This window comes from Elephas maximus, chromosome 10 (assembly GCF_024166365.1).
Source record: "Elephas maximus indicus isolate mEleMax1 chromosome 10, mEleMax1 primary haplotype, whole genome shotgun sequence".
Classification (NCBI taxonomy): Eukaryota; Metazoa; Chordata; class Mammalia; order Proboscidea; family Elephantidae; genus Elephas; species Elephas maximus.
The window spans coordinates 44,154,239-44,169,041 of NC_064828.1; the positions used below are offsets into that span (position 1 = coordinate 44,154,239).

Consider the following 14,803-nt stretch of genomic DNA (forward strand, 5'->3'; position numbering starts at 1 on the left):
GTACATCAGTACTGTCAACAAAACCTGAATCCAGAGCTCTTTACTCCTACTTCAAGGGGTTACTAATTAAAAGTTCATTTTGCAATAATCTAGGAAAATCATTAAATCATCGATCCTTTGTTAAGCGCCAATTTGTGCAAGGCATTGTGACATTACTTTTATTTGAGAAAATCGTACTTGTTCAAGAAGCTATATTGTATGATGAAATACAAATAATTGACAAAGGCTGTTTAAAACAATAGCATATTTACACCATATGAAAACCGAGGGTACTTTTGAAGGCTAATGCAATAGAGTGTCACCGAAGTAAAAAGTTAAGAAGAGGATTTGGAGGAAATAGCCAACGGGGTTGCCTGTTCACATGTGAAGAGAATGGCTCTGAGATTGAGAAGTATACTTCTTGGAGGAGGTAGCATTTCACATTCCCTTAGATAACATTGCTGCGGCAGTCAGGTTGAGCAGGGTGGGTAGAGTAAATCAAAGCAGAAGGCTGTAGTGATCAATGCAGTTGAATGAGCTGCCTGACAGCAAATATGAGAATGGCCTTCCAGTAACTTCTAAGATAGTTTATGAATAAGATTAATAAAGATAGTAATAATGACATTATTAACAACAGCTGCCATTGATAGTTTACTCTGTGTCTGGGCATCATGGCAAGCATCTTATGTACATTAGTTTGTTATTTCTAACCTATGACCTAAGTATTCCAGTTATATTTTGTAGGGGAGAAAACCGAATCTAAGAAAGTTTAAGTCATTATCCTGGTCACATAGGAAGTCATATAGGGAATCAATTCCAGAGCTAATACTTCTCTAACTTGAGTACCAAATAGACCTTCCTTCTAAAGGAGTAATAATCTGCCCTCACACCCCATATTGACTTAATTTGTTTTTGCTATAAAATTACTTAAGTATAAACATAAATTCCTTAAGTTTATGTAAGTTAAAAAAATGAATTAAATATAGGCAAAGCTTACAAAATCAGCAAAATTTATATTAATGGCATTAATATAAAAGATTTTTTTGCAGCAACAAAAATGTTGATTACAAGATGAATTTATAACTAACTACTATTGCACAGGTCCTTTGAGTTTGGCATGCCTATATTATGACTTGATAACTTGGTTCTCCCACTGCTTTTCTTTATTCTAATTTATTTAAAATATTCCTTCAGACAGTACTCTGTGTTATCATTTGACCTTTACTTGGTACAATCGTTTATTTCTTGTTAATCCTGCCACTATTTTCATTAGTTGTGACAAAGTACTGCCACTTTGTACAAATTTAATGGTTTTGGGCTTTGAAATATCATGGCAGTGTGTAGGTAGTTGTAGGTAATGGTTATCTAGGTGATGTAGAATATATTTGTTTTGTTTTGTTTTTTTAGAATGTTTAAAAGAAACCACAAAATTTAAGAAATTCACAGACTCTGAAATCATAACTAGGCCTCTGGAGTTTCACTTAAAGAAAAAATTGTACTGCACTTTCTCTCAAAACATTATATTCTAGAACTGCCTGGTTTCTGTAGGGTAACAGTAAAACAGTAGAGACCCAAAAAAGCCTCCATCTTCATCCAGTCAGTGCTGCTTTAGTTCAGCCCATCACCATTTTACATCTGAATTTCTGCCACAACCTCCGGTTTTACCCTCAGCAAACTTCTCTACAGTGTGTTCCACACTCGTGAGTTTTCTGTAGTACAAACTTCTAGGACTCAGCTTGGGAATCAGCTCTTTCAGGAACCGTTACCTATTGCTACTCGTTATCTCTTGCTTCCCCACTCCATCCATTGCCTTTACCATCCTCTCCCCCAAATTGAACTAGTTATCTTTCCTTCCTATACCTCTTTTATAACTTCATGATACCTTAGGCATATCTTTGTTATAATGCTTAGTACCTTGTATTGTAATCCTTAATTTGTTGGTCTCCCCAAGTAGACTATTTATTGAAAGTAAAACCCGCTGTGCATCTAACTAGCACATTGAATGGCAAGAAAATTCTGATGATATAGCTGTGACTCTGAATCACTGGACAGTCAGCTGTGGTTCTAGAAGCAAGGAGTTAAAGGTAGGCAAGGGCAAAGTAGACCTCATCTTTCCTATTCACTTATTTAAAATTTGTCTGAATTACCTAAATACATAATGTAATAGACCCTTTTAGAATGTAAGTAACATAAAATTGGAAGTAATCTTTCCATACACAATTAAAATATATCATCGTTGGTGTTGTGTTTATCTTTTGGTTAGGTGCCGTGATTGTCTCCACACCCCAGGACATTGCACTGATGGATGCACACAAGGGTGCTGAGATGTTTCGAAAAGTCCACGTGCCCGTAAGCGTTTACAGCTTCACTGTTGCAAAAACATGAAACTCTTTTAAGTGAAGAAGCAAATTGTTGAAAAAACTCAAGTTTTAATTTAGTTGTGTACAGAAATCTGTATGGAAATGTAGTGAAAATCCTAGTTCATCTTTATGGTTACTTTAAAACACACGTATTAGTGCATACATGTATACATCATGTATTAATCAAAAAGAATTTTAAAACATCCTTTGGGTATGCGTTTTCTGAAGAAGTACTGTTTCTCTCACATATATGCATCTATCACTGAAAAAAACAACAAGAGTGTTTTAAGAAATGATTCAGAGAGATAGACTTAAGTAGAGCACCAGTGATGAAACAGGTGAAAAAGAAAACTTTTTTCCTTCCATCTCTTGCAGTTTAACTCATGTACAGCCTACCTTCTTCTAAGGAATAAGGATTTTAAAATATATAAATAAATAGAGAGTAAGGATTTTCCTACACAGCATGGCAAAATAAAACAGTAAAAATAAAAAGAACAATTAAAATCACTTAAGGAGTGAAGTCATTAAGCAAAATGTATGTCATTAAGGGAAACCCTGGTGGTGTAGTGGTTAAGTGCTACGGCTGCTAACCAAAGGGTTGGCAGTTTGAATCCACCAGGCACTCCTTGGAAACTCTATGGGACAGTTCTACGCTGTCCTATAGGGTCACTATGAGTCGGAATTGGTTTGGTTTTGGTTTTATGCCATTAAGAGACTCAAATTGTTAGAGGTAGGCCATGAATTTTTTAGCAGCCAAGGGGAAGGAAACATAGTACCATACATATAGCAAACCGCCTGTTTCCCCAGAAAGGAGTTGGATGCTCAGCAAAAGCAGAGCTGAGACCAGAGAAGTATATTTCCCCTAGGTTTCTCAGAGAGAAGAAACTGTGTATGCAGTGAACACATCCTCATTACCTTCTTTATAGTAAACAGAAGGTTCTTTCTAGTGTGCCTCAGCAAAAGCAATTGGAATTGTGCCAGTATACAATTTACAACAAGCATTTCAGTACAAGGCCAATGTGATGCATCCATCTCTATGGTTTGCTAGTGCTCTTGGTTAATTCAGGGATAGATCTGAAAGTTTATAGAGCAGAGCTTTTAAAACTCCAGCCCATAGATTAGCTTCAGCAGTCCCACAGTCTACCCCCCAAAACTGTACGCTCAAGTTTGTTTTGGTTTAGAGAGAATTCATAACTTCCATTGGGTTCTTCAGTGTGATCATGACACAGGGTAGGATTTAACGATGTATTAGAATGAGTAGATTTGTGAAAAGTGTGAAATAATAAGTACAGTAGCATAGGGGTTGAGATGATCCTCGTCGACAAGGACCCCCAGTGCAGCTCTTCTCCCTTGCCACTTGGTGCAGAGCTGTGTGAACAGACCAGCCGTGGAGCTCTGCGTTGGATAGACATCCTTTTGTGAAAACCGAGGAGCCTGATAGGAAGATGCCTGTGTATTTACCTTCTGGGTGACCTGAGAGTATTCTTACTACAAAAAAAAAAAAAAAAATTCTCACTAGCAGGATCAAAATTGTGTTCAAGAAGTATTTCATTTATTCACAGCTCTTCCATGTAGATAAACAAATGATCAAAAACCCCCTGGTTTTCTTTGTTGTGAATTTTAGCTTGGGAAATTTTTTAAACAATGATAATCACATGTTCCCCTCAGACAGAAAACTGACTCAATACAGCACCTACAGCACTGCTAGCTTTGAACTTCCTATTATGCCCTCTAAAAGAAACGAGATACAAATAATGTATGCCCAGATAACTAAATATGGTTACTTATTATATGGGATTTTAAAATATAAATCAGAAAAAATTGGAGAGAGGGTTATTTACCAGAAATTATGATGTCAAGTTAACAGCAAGTAATCCATAATCTTCCTTTCTGGCAGAAATTAGATAACTGGGCCAGTGGTCTGTTAAGGTCACTTCAAGGTCAAGATAATAGCCGTTCCATCTGCACATAAGCGTGTGCTTTGCTTCACGTTCTGTAAGGTGGGGGTTGAGGCATGTGTATCAAAAGCATCTTAAAATCCTTGAGGGCAAAGTTTTTAAAGAGCAGGAGCCTTAGAAGAACTTTTCCTTTTTTTTTTTCCCTCCCTCTAAATTATCGTTTTGTATATAAAGAGCCCATTTCAGCAGATCCTGTCACTTGAGGTGACCATAGCTACAGAGCAGGTCCTAAATAGGCTTTGTCACATAGGTATCTAAGGACCATTAGTTATTAGTTGTCAAATTAGACATATGTACCTTTCAGTCCTTATGCTATTTTGAATTATCTGTACATTTGACACTTAAAAAACCTGTTGCCATCAAGTTGATTCTGACTCGTAGTGACCCTATAGGACAGAGCAGATCTGCCTTATAGGGTTTACAAGGCTGTAATGTTTATGGAAGCAGACTGTCACATTTTTCTCTCACAGAGCTGCTGGTGGGTTTGAATAGCTGAACTTTCGGTTAGTGGCCGAACACTTAACCACTGCACCACCAGGGAGCCTCACTTGATGCTTAATAAAAAACTTTTTGCTGCTGAGTTGATTCTGACTCGTAGCGACCCAACTGGACAGATTAGAACTGCCTCACAGGGCTTCCAAGGAGTGACTGGTGAATTCGAACTGCCAACCTTTTGGTTAACAGCTGAACACTTAACCACTGCACCACCAGGGTGTCATTTGATACTTACTGCCCTATAAATAAAGAGGCAAACAATCTCATACTGATCCTTATAGGTTTTTCTCTATACTTTAAAGTCAAGAGAGTGGAGTAGACAGTCCTAATGGAACATAATGGTGCCAGGACTAATGCCTGGTATGGACAATGCCTAGAACTGTGTCTGGAACATTGTAGGTGCTCAATAAATATTTGTTGAACATTGGTTCTATAAAATACTAGACTGAGAAATTCGGATTTGAACTATCAGTCAAAAACAGCATATGGGTTAGATGAAATATCTGGTGAACTTTAGTCTATACTTGGAGAGTACAAATTGGGGAGTAAAGAGTTGGCCTTTTAAAAAATAACTATAAAATTGTTATTTTTTACAACATTAGGGGCCCTAATACGTAGCATAAATAGAAGACACAGCATAACTAAAAATGTACAGACACCAGAAAATAAACTAGGTAACTGGGAACTCCTAAAAATTAAACACTTACGCTCATCCAAAGACTTCACCAAAGGAGTAAAAAGAGATAACCTACAGACTGGGAAAAAAAATTTGGCAATGATATATCCAACATGGGCCTAATCTCTAAAATCTATAGAATTCTTCAACATCTCAATAACAGAAGACAAATAATCCAATTAAAAAATGGGCAAAGGATATGAACAGACATTTCATCAAAGAAGACATTCAGGCAGCTAACAGATGCATGAAGAAATGCTAGTGATCATTTGCCATTAGAGAAGTGCAAATCAAAACTAAAGTGCGATACCATCTCACCCCCATGTTTCTGGCACTAATCAAAAAAACAGAAAATAACAAATGTTGGAGAGGTTGCAGGGAGATTGGAACTCTTTTGCATTGCTGATGGGAATGTAAAATGGTACAAGCACCATTGGAAACTATATGGCACTTCTTTGGAAAGCTAGAAATAGAAATACCATACAATCCAGCAATTCCATTTCTAGGAATATATTCTGAGAACTAAGAGCTGTCGTACGGATAGACATATGCACACCCATGTTCATTGCAGCATTACTCACAACAGCAAAAAGATGAGAACAACCTAAGTGCCCTTTAATGGATAAACAAATTATGGTACATATACACAGTGGAATACTACACAACAATAACACACACAGTGGAATACCACACAACAATAAAGAACAATGATCAATCTGTGAAAACCTCACAGCATGGATGAATCTGGAGGGCCTTATGCTAAGTGAAATAAGTCAGTCACAAAGGGACAAATATTGTATGAGGCCACTATTATAAAAACCCAAGACAAGGTTTATAGACAGAAAAGAAAATATATTTGGTAGTTACAAGGGAGGGGCACTGGGGAAGGGAGATCACTAACTAAATAGTAGACAAAGTGTTAACTTTGGTGAAGAAAAAGACAACACACAATACAGGGGAAGTCAGCACAACTTGACCAAGGCAAATCGTAGGAACTTTACAGACACATCCAAATGCCTTGAGGGACTGAGTTACTGGGGCTGAGGGTGGGGTACCATGGTCTCTCGAGACATTTAGTTCAATTGGCATAACATAGTTCATCAAGAAAATGTTCTGCATCCTGCTTTGGTGAGTAGCATCTAGGCCTTAAAACCTTGCGAGTGGCCATCAGAGATACATCTATTAGTCCCATCCCATCCAGAGCAAAAGAGAATGAAGAAAACCAAAGACACAAGGAAAACATTAGTCCAAAGGATTAATGGACCACATGAACCACAGCCTTCCCCAGCCTGAGCCCAGAAGAACTAGATTGTGCCCGGCTACCACCACCAATGGCTGTGACAGGGCTCACAATAGAAGGTTCTGGACAGAGCGAGAGAAAAGTATAGAACAAAATTGAAATTCACAAAAAAATTCCAGACTTACTGGTCTGATGGAGACTGGAGGAAACCCTGAGACTATGTTCCCTGGATACCCTGCTAACTCAGAGTTGAAGCCACTCCTGAAGTCCACCCTTCAGCCAAAGATTAAACAGGCTTATAAAACAATAATACATGTGAAGAATGTGCTGCTTAATTCAATCAGGTGTACGAGACCACATGGGCAACACCTGCCCAAAAGCAAAGACAAGAAGGGAGGAGGGGACTGGAAAACTGGACAAATGGACATGGGGAACCTGGGGTAGAAAGGGAAAGGGGGAGGGTGCTGACACATTTCAGGGATTACAAACAATGTCACAAAACAATTTGTGTATAAATTTTTGAGAAATTAATTTGCACTGTAAACTTTGACCTAAAGCACAATAAATTTAAAAAAAAATTGTTTTCATAAAAACAGTTATAGTTGTATAGTAATCTATTAGCAAATAGACTGTATTCAGGATGCTGATGGAGAGGGCGATAAAAACTTTCGTGAACGTAAAAAGATTAGTCTGTTAGCAAGGATCAGAACCATCTGCTTTTTGTTTTGACTCTTGACCAGAAAGTGTATTGAGGGAAACTTGGAAATTCAGCAATTATCTTTAATGATTAAGCAAAGCAATGGCTCCTGATCTGGGGTTCTTTGACAAGCTGCTTCATGGGATCAGGGAGTAGGGAATCTGTGAATCTTCTGATATTAAATACAAAATACTGTGGCTATGTGCATGTTGTTAAGTGCCACCGAGATGGCTCCAACTCATAGCCACCTCATGTATAAGAGAATGAAACATGGCCTGGTTCTGCACCATCTTCACAATCATTGCTATATTTGAGCCCATTGTTATTAAATGTTTATTTGCTATGTACATGTATATGAATTGTTGCTGTTAGTTGCCATGAAGTTGATTCTAAGTCATGGCAACCCCATGTGTGCAGAGTAGAACTGCTCCATAGGGTTGTCAAGGCTGTGTCCTTTTGGAAGCAGATCGCCAGGCCTGTCTTCCGAGGTGCCTCTGAGTGGGTTCAAACCACCAAATTTTTGACTAGTAGTCGATAACTGTTTGTGCCAACCAGGAACTCCACTGTTTGAGCCCATCATTGCAGCCACCGTGTGGCTTTTTTTCAACGACCCTCTACCAAGCTTAATGTCTTTCTCCAGCGATTGGTCCTTCCTGATGACATGTACAAAGTAAGTGAGACAAAGTCTTGCCATTTTTGCTTCTAAGGATCGTTCTGGCTATACTTCCTCCAAGACAGATTTGTTCATTCTTCTGGAAGTCCATGTTCTTCACCAACACTACAATTCAAATGCATCAGTTTTTGTTTGGCTTTCCTTTTTCATTGTTCAACTTTCACATGCATAGGAGGCGATTGAAAATATCATGGCTTGGTTCAGCACATCTTAGTCATCCAAATGACATTTTTGCTTTTTAACACTTTAAAGAGGTCTTTTGCAGCAGATTTTCCCAATGCAATATGTTGCTTGATTTCTTGACTGCTGCATTCAAGGGCATTGATTGTTTATCCAAGAAGAATGAACTTCTTTACCACTTCAGTTTCTTCACCATTTATCATGGTGTTGTTTATTGGTCTAGTTTTAAGGAGTTTTGTTTACATGCATAGGTATATTTTTTTCTGAGGGGAGAGGACCCGTTACCATTTCTAGGATTCTCAGAAAAATCTATACGCAAGAAAAGGTTAAGACTTACAAGTATTTATAAGTGATAAAAGAAGAGGAGTGAGAACTGATCCCAGGAACATATAAGGGGAGGAAAAGAAACTGAGATTGAGCCGGCCAAGAAATAGAATGAAAGCCAGGGAGAATGATGTTTGACAAGAAAAAAGAAGTAGCTACAGAAGTTCAAGACAATAGGAGGGTGAGGAAGTGTTTGAAAGTGAGAGGTTCTTAACAGTGTGTGGGAGAAGAGACTGAGAGAGGGAATCCAAAGTTCAGGTTATCCTTGGGCAGGAAGGAGTGCCCTCATTCCTCCGAAGTGGGAAATAAGAATGAAGAAGGAACACATTCTTCGTCAGCAGGGATGGTGGGCTCTGGGGAAGTGGATGTGAAGTTGAGATTTCCTACCCAATGACCTGTATTTTCTGTGAAGTAGGAGACAAGGCTCCTGAGCATGTGGGAGGGAATAGAAAATTTTAGAGTTGTAAAGATTTATAATAGTTATCAGTAAAGAAAAGATTGGTGGCTAGGGAAAGTTGAAGGGGATGCCAGGAAGATCTGCGACTCTTCCAGATGAGGTTGGAGAAAGACCATGAGTTTGTTATGGCACCAACCTGCGTGTCTCTGTGATTTTCTTCACCAGCTCTCAGCAGACTGGATGTAGCAGTGGGGAAGAGGGTTGGTCACCCAGCTCACACTGGGCTATTGCTAGGTAGGTGTCACTGAAAGATAAAAGTTGAGGATATTGGGACTAGTACAGGGATTAGCTAGGGAGTAAAAGAGCTGATTATGATAAGAAAGCTAATGTTGGAGCAATTCTGGGTCGTGACAAGGTCTAAGAACTGGTCATGGGTGTGTGGTGCTTAAACAGAGTGGAAAGGAAAGGCATTGGAACTGCATAACCCTTCTACTTGGAATTAATGGTTCCTTCCTCTGGCTTTTTTTATTTTTTCTTGTTCCTTTATTATAGTACTCTTTTTTCACCCTTACATTTTAATTACTACATGCCTCTCTTGCCTCCTAAATTATAAAAATTTTAAAATGAGGCGGAATGTCTTAACCATCTCTTTAGCCTACAGAGCAAGATAGGCAGGCGTTCAGTAATGTTTAAGAGTGAATGAGTGAGAACTTTCCCACACTGAGCTCTATAAGCAGTTGGACTACTATGGTGCACCAACATTGTAAAGGGGATCTTTGCTACTAGTGGGACGTAGATTTGATGACTTCTGATATCCCACTGGCTCTTAAGAGCCTGGGATTCTAAGTAATAGTAAAGCATTTGAAATCAGAAAGTTTTCCATAAATGCAAAGGAGAAATGTTATGCTTTATTTAATACCACTTCATTCCATTTTTCACTTGGTTTTTAGTCTTGTTCTCTGCTTTTTCCTCTTTTGAAGTGCATTAGTTACCGTGGAAACAGTGATGTCATTGGAATTCATTGGTATGGACAAAGTTTAGTTATGTCTATGAGAACATTTTAAAGTTAAATTAAATGGTTTTTTAAAGCTCATGGAAGGAGGAGAAGAGATGAACTAACAAATTCTCTGTTCTCTGCCTAAAATGATACCAACTCTGCCAAATCCTTGATTATCTCAGTATTTGTAGATAGAAGTTTTTTTAAATAAGGAAATATTTTCAATCTTACATACTTTTAATGATGAGTACTTTATGTGTGGTGTCATTCTCATGCATTTTTGTTGCCTTCTTATGCAAGGGAGGTCCAGGCAACTTGATCTGGAGCTTTTCCACTACCATTTGAATTTTTGAGCCACAGAGGCTATCACTATCCAGCCCTTCCTTCGTAGGTGATCTTCCCAGTTACTGAAAAGTATATTAAAGTATATTTCCTTTCTTATTCCTTATGCACATAAAATATCATTTAGTTAATTTTTATTCAATAATGGTTATTTATTCCACAAATATAAATTTACTGATATTGAATGCCTTCTGTAAGCAAAGGACAGTAATAAGCTTCTATTGGTGATTAAAAAAAAAAGTGGAGGCTCTTTCTTAAAGTATCTTGTCATCCTGTAGACTGACTACATTATGGTGCCAAACCAAAAAACCAAACCCGTTGCCAATGAGTCGATTCCAACTCAGAGCGACCCCATAGGACAGAGTAGAACTGCCTCATACCGTTTCCAGAGAGCACCTGGTGGATTCGAACTGCCGATCTTTTGGTTAGCAGCCATAACTCTTAACCACTATGCCACCAGGGTTTCCCCATTACTGTCCCGTAGAGTTTCCAAGGAGTGCCTGGTAGATTCAAATTGCTCACCTTTTGGCTAACAGCCATACCTTTTAACCACTGAGCCACTAACGTTTCCCATTATGGTGCAGTAGCCCTAAATTCCAAGGAGCATGAGGACATTTTCTCCTGTGGGATATCAAGGAGGATTTCATGGAAAAGCTATGATTTTTTCCTGTCCCTGTACTTTTGCACACGCTGGTGCCTTGCCTGATAAGACATTTGGCTTGGAAAACTCACATTTGTTTTTCAAATCCCTGATCAGGTATTACTTCTTCTAGGAAACTTTTCCCAACCTGCCAGGAAAAGTTAATAATCTTTTCTCTGAACTACTTGTACATATAACTGGTTTAGCTCTTATCTCACTACAAGTTTACCTGTTAATCTCCACAGAAGAGTGTAATTTCCTAGAGGGCAAGCAAACATACCTTAAACATCCTTAATACTCAGTTACATGGCACACATGTAATAAATTCTTCTTAAACTGGCATTTGACCTGGGATCCATACAATACCATCTACAATCTGTGATCTTTACCCCCAGCACACAGGCCACTCTGCCTTGCCTTCTCCCTGCCTCAGCCAAACTGCTCTTGTGCTTCTTTGAAGTTTCTATACAGTGTTTCTCTCCTCAGAGTTCTGGGTCACCTCTCTTTTACCTTCACTTTTTACTTGGTAACTCCTTTAAACAACTCTAGGAGACTTGCCCTGACCCTTTTAACTAGGTGAACTCTTCTTATTATGTGATCCAACAGCACTCTCTTTTCCCTTTTGTAACTGGTTTTTCATGTTTGTCAATACTTTGGCATTTATAGTATCATACTGTAAGCTCTGTGACTGTGAGTGCAGGAACTACCTATGTCTTTCTGTGTCTAGAACATATAGCTGCTCAATAACTATATACTGAATGAGTGAATGGAATAGCATTTTCATAGGCATATCTGGGGGAGGAACAGAATTCATTCTGAAAAGAATCAGGAAAGCACAAGTTGCCTTCAGCGTTGTTCTGCTTGTCTATAGTTGAGGTAATATGTTTGAGTGTGTCTATGCGGGGGCCAGGTTTGGTAGAGCCTTAAATCCAGGCTAAGGAATTTGGATTTTGTTCTTAAGGTTATAAGAGGAGTCCATAACAAATGCTGAGTAGGAAGTAGACATAATTAGAATGGAGCTTTAAGAAGATTTAATCTGATGGAGATGAATAGAAAGGATTGGAGCCAGAGGAGAGTGGAGACAGGAGGCATTTACAATAGTCAAGATTATTCAGACTGCAGGTTGTGATCCACCAGTGGGTCATGAGATCAATACAGTGAGGGTGTAACCAAAAGTTTTTTAAACAATATTAAATTGTTCTTTGTAAGGGAAAGTGTTATTTCATAAAGATCTGGTCTCAGTTATAAACACACATATATATGTGTGTGTTTGTATTAATTAATATGTAAAATATTTGTCTTAGTGTAAGACAGTCAGAAAGTTGGAAAAACACTGGTCTAGGTGATAGGCAGTATCTTAATGATCTAGTGCTGCCATAACAGAAATACCACAAATGAGTGGCTCTAACAAACAGAAATTTATTTTCTCACAGTTAGAAGGCTAGAAGCCCAAATTCAGGGTTCCGGCTCTAGGGGAATGCTTTCTGTCTCTTTTGGCTCTAGGGGAAGGTTTTTGTCTCTTTTGAGCTTCTGCTCCTGGGCAGCCTTCATGTGGCTTGGCATCTCTCTTCCCCCATCTCTGCTTGCTTCTCTATGCCTAATCTGCTCTTTTTATATCTGAAAAGAGATTAACTGAAGACACAGCCTACACTTATACTATCTCATTAACATAACAAAAAACCCATTCCCAAACAGGAATATAAGTACAGGTATAAAAAACAAACAAACCAACACTGCCATCCAGTCCATTCCGAATTATTTTTTTATATAGGACAAAGTAGAATTGCCCCATAGGGTTTCCAAGGCTATAAATCTTTAGGGAAGCAGTGTCATGGATTGAATTGTGTCTACCCAAAATATCTGTCAACTCGTCTAGGTCATGATTCCCTTGTATGATTGTATACCATTTTATCATCTGATGTGATTTTCCTACGTGTTGTAAATCCTATCACTATGATGTAATACGATAGATTAATGGCAGTTATATTGATGGGATCTACAAGGTTAGATGGTGTCTTAAGCCAATCTCTTTTGAGATATAAAAGAGAGAAGTGAGCAGAGAGGCATGGGGACCTCATACCACCAAGAAAGCTCTGGGAGCAGAGTGCGTCCTTTGGACCTGAGCTTCCTGCGCTGAGATGCTCCCAGACTAAGGGAAGACTAATGTATCACAAGGACCTTCCTCCAGAGCTGACAAAGAGAGAAAACCTTCCCCTGGAGACAGCACCTTGAATTTGGACTTCTAGGCTCCTGGACTATGAAAGAATAAACTTCTCTTTTAAAATCCATCCTTTTGTGGTATTTCTGTTATAGCAGCACTAGATGGCCAAGACAAGCAGATTGCCACATATTTCTCCCACAGAGTGGTTGGTGGGTTCAAACCACTAACCTTCTGGTTAGCAGCTAAGCGCTTAACTACTGCACCACCAGGACTCCTACCACAGGTTAGGATTTACAACACATGTTTCTGGAGAACACTGTTTAATCCGTAGGAGACAGTAAGGATATGATTTAGAATACTAGTAGTGAAAGTGGAAAGGGGAATGAATGTAACTGACATTTTAAAGGTTAAGAATGGACAAGTTTAGTAACTGATTACATAGGGTAGGGGTGTTAGGAAAGAAAAGGCAGAAATAAAAAGGGCTTCCAGAGTAATGCTGCAGTTAATAAATCTACCAGATGCCATCTTTATGCTCACAGTGACAACAAAGTAGATATAAGAGGTATATAAGTTTTCAGTGATAAAGCCCTGCCCTTATTCTCTGTGAGGGCTGTTTTAAGGCTGTTTGATGAGGAAGACGCTGGTAGAGAAAACGATTTGGTGCTGGCCTTTTTAGAAATAATCTCATCTCATGATATTGGTGACCAACCCTTCTCTTCACAGAACCAGACTCGTAATTTATCTGTATGTTTATAGCCTTTTATACACACACATTTCTTAGAACTTAGAGGTCTTATTCTCCAAATATATAACCTCTTTTGTGGTTGGAAATTAGATAGTTTTCTAAGTTTTATTAGATGATAGAGTATTATATCATAGTGAAGAGCATGATAAAGTTCAAGCCTCAGTTCTGTCCCTTTTTAACTGTATGACCTGGACAAATTACTTATTCTGTTCCTCAGTTTTCTCATCCATAATATAGGAATTATAATAGTATTTCCCTCAGATGGTTGAGGTGAGAAATAAATGAGTCAGTGATTGTAAGAGGCTTAGTATAGTGTTTGGCACAATCTAAACGCTCAATTGATGTTAATAAAATGTTTAAACGCTCAATTGATATTAATAAAGTGTCATTTAATATTATTATAATTTCCTTTTAGAATGTTATCGTGAATGTATTTGGCCTTATAATATGACTAGTTCCCTTATTTGTCCTTATTTGTTATATAGGCAGACTTTTTTTTTTTAATAAGAAATTTCACATTTTTTAGATAAATAATATCTTTGGTATTTCCTTATTTCTTGAATATTTTAGTTGAGCCTTTCTAAAACTGTACGTGTATAGATTTATTAAGTTGCTAACGTTATTTAAAGTCTAAAATTATGCACTATTTAAAATTTGCATTACCTTGGGTAGGATTATTACTGTCACAAATACACCTCAAAGTATGTAATGACCAAACACAATAGAAGTTTATTTCTTGCTCATGTCAGAGTACTGGTAGATTAACAGGTGGGCAGGATAGCTTTCTTCTATGCAGTCACTTAAGCTGTTGGAGTTTCTGCCATTTTCATAGGTGACTTCTAAGATCATCCTTGGGGCCATCTGCATTTTATCCAGCCAGAAGAGAAAGAGCACAGAGACAGGAACATGGGAGATTTTTATAGATGTGGCAAAAATACT

General features: G+C 38.2%; 1 protein-coding gene across 7 annotated transcripts in view; it reads left to right on the forward strand.

Annotated features, from left to right (window-relative positions):
• Positions 1-14,803, forward strand: part of NUBPL (NUBP iron-sulfur cluster assembly factor, mitochondrial) — a 250,736-nt gene that overhangs the window by 211,627 nt on the left and 24,306 nt on the right. For all 7 annotated transcript variants that reach the window (XR_007518860.1, XM_049897604.1, XM_049897605.1 and 4 more), the window contains one exon: positions 2,243-2,328. Coding sequence is in view for 6 of the 7 variants with exons in the window: in XM_049897604.1 (XP_049753561.1) it covers positions 2,243-2,328 (86 nt within the window). In the remaining variant the exon portion in view is untranslated. The remainder of the gene's footprint in view (positions 1-2,242; positions 2,329-14,803) is intronic.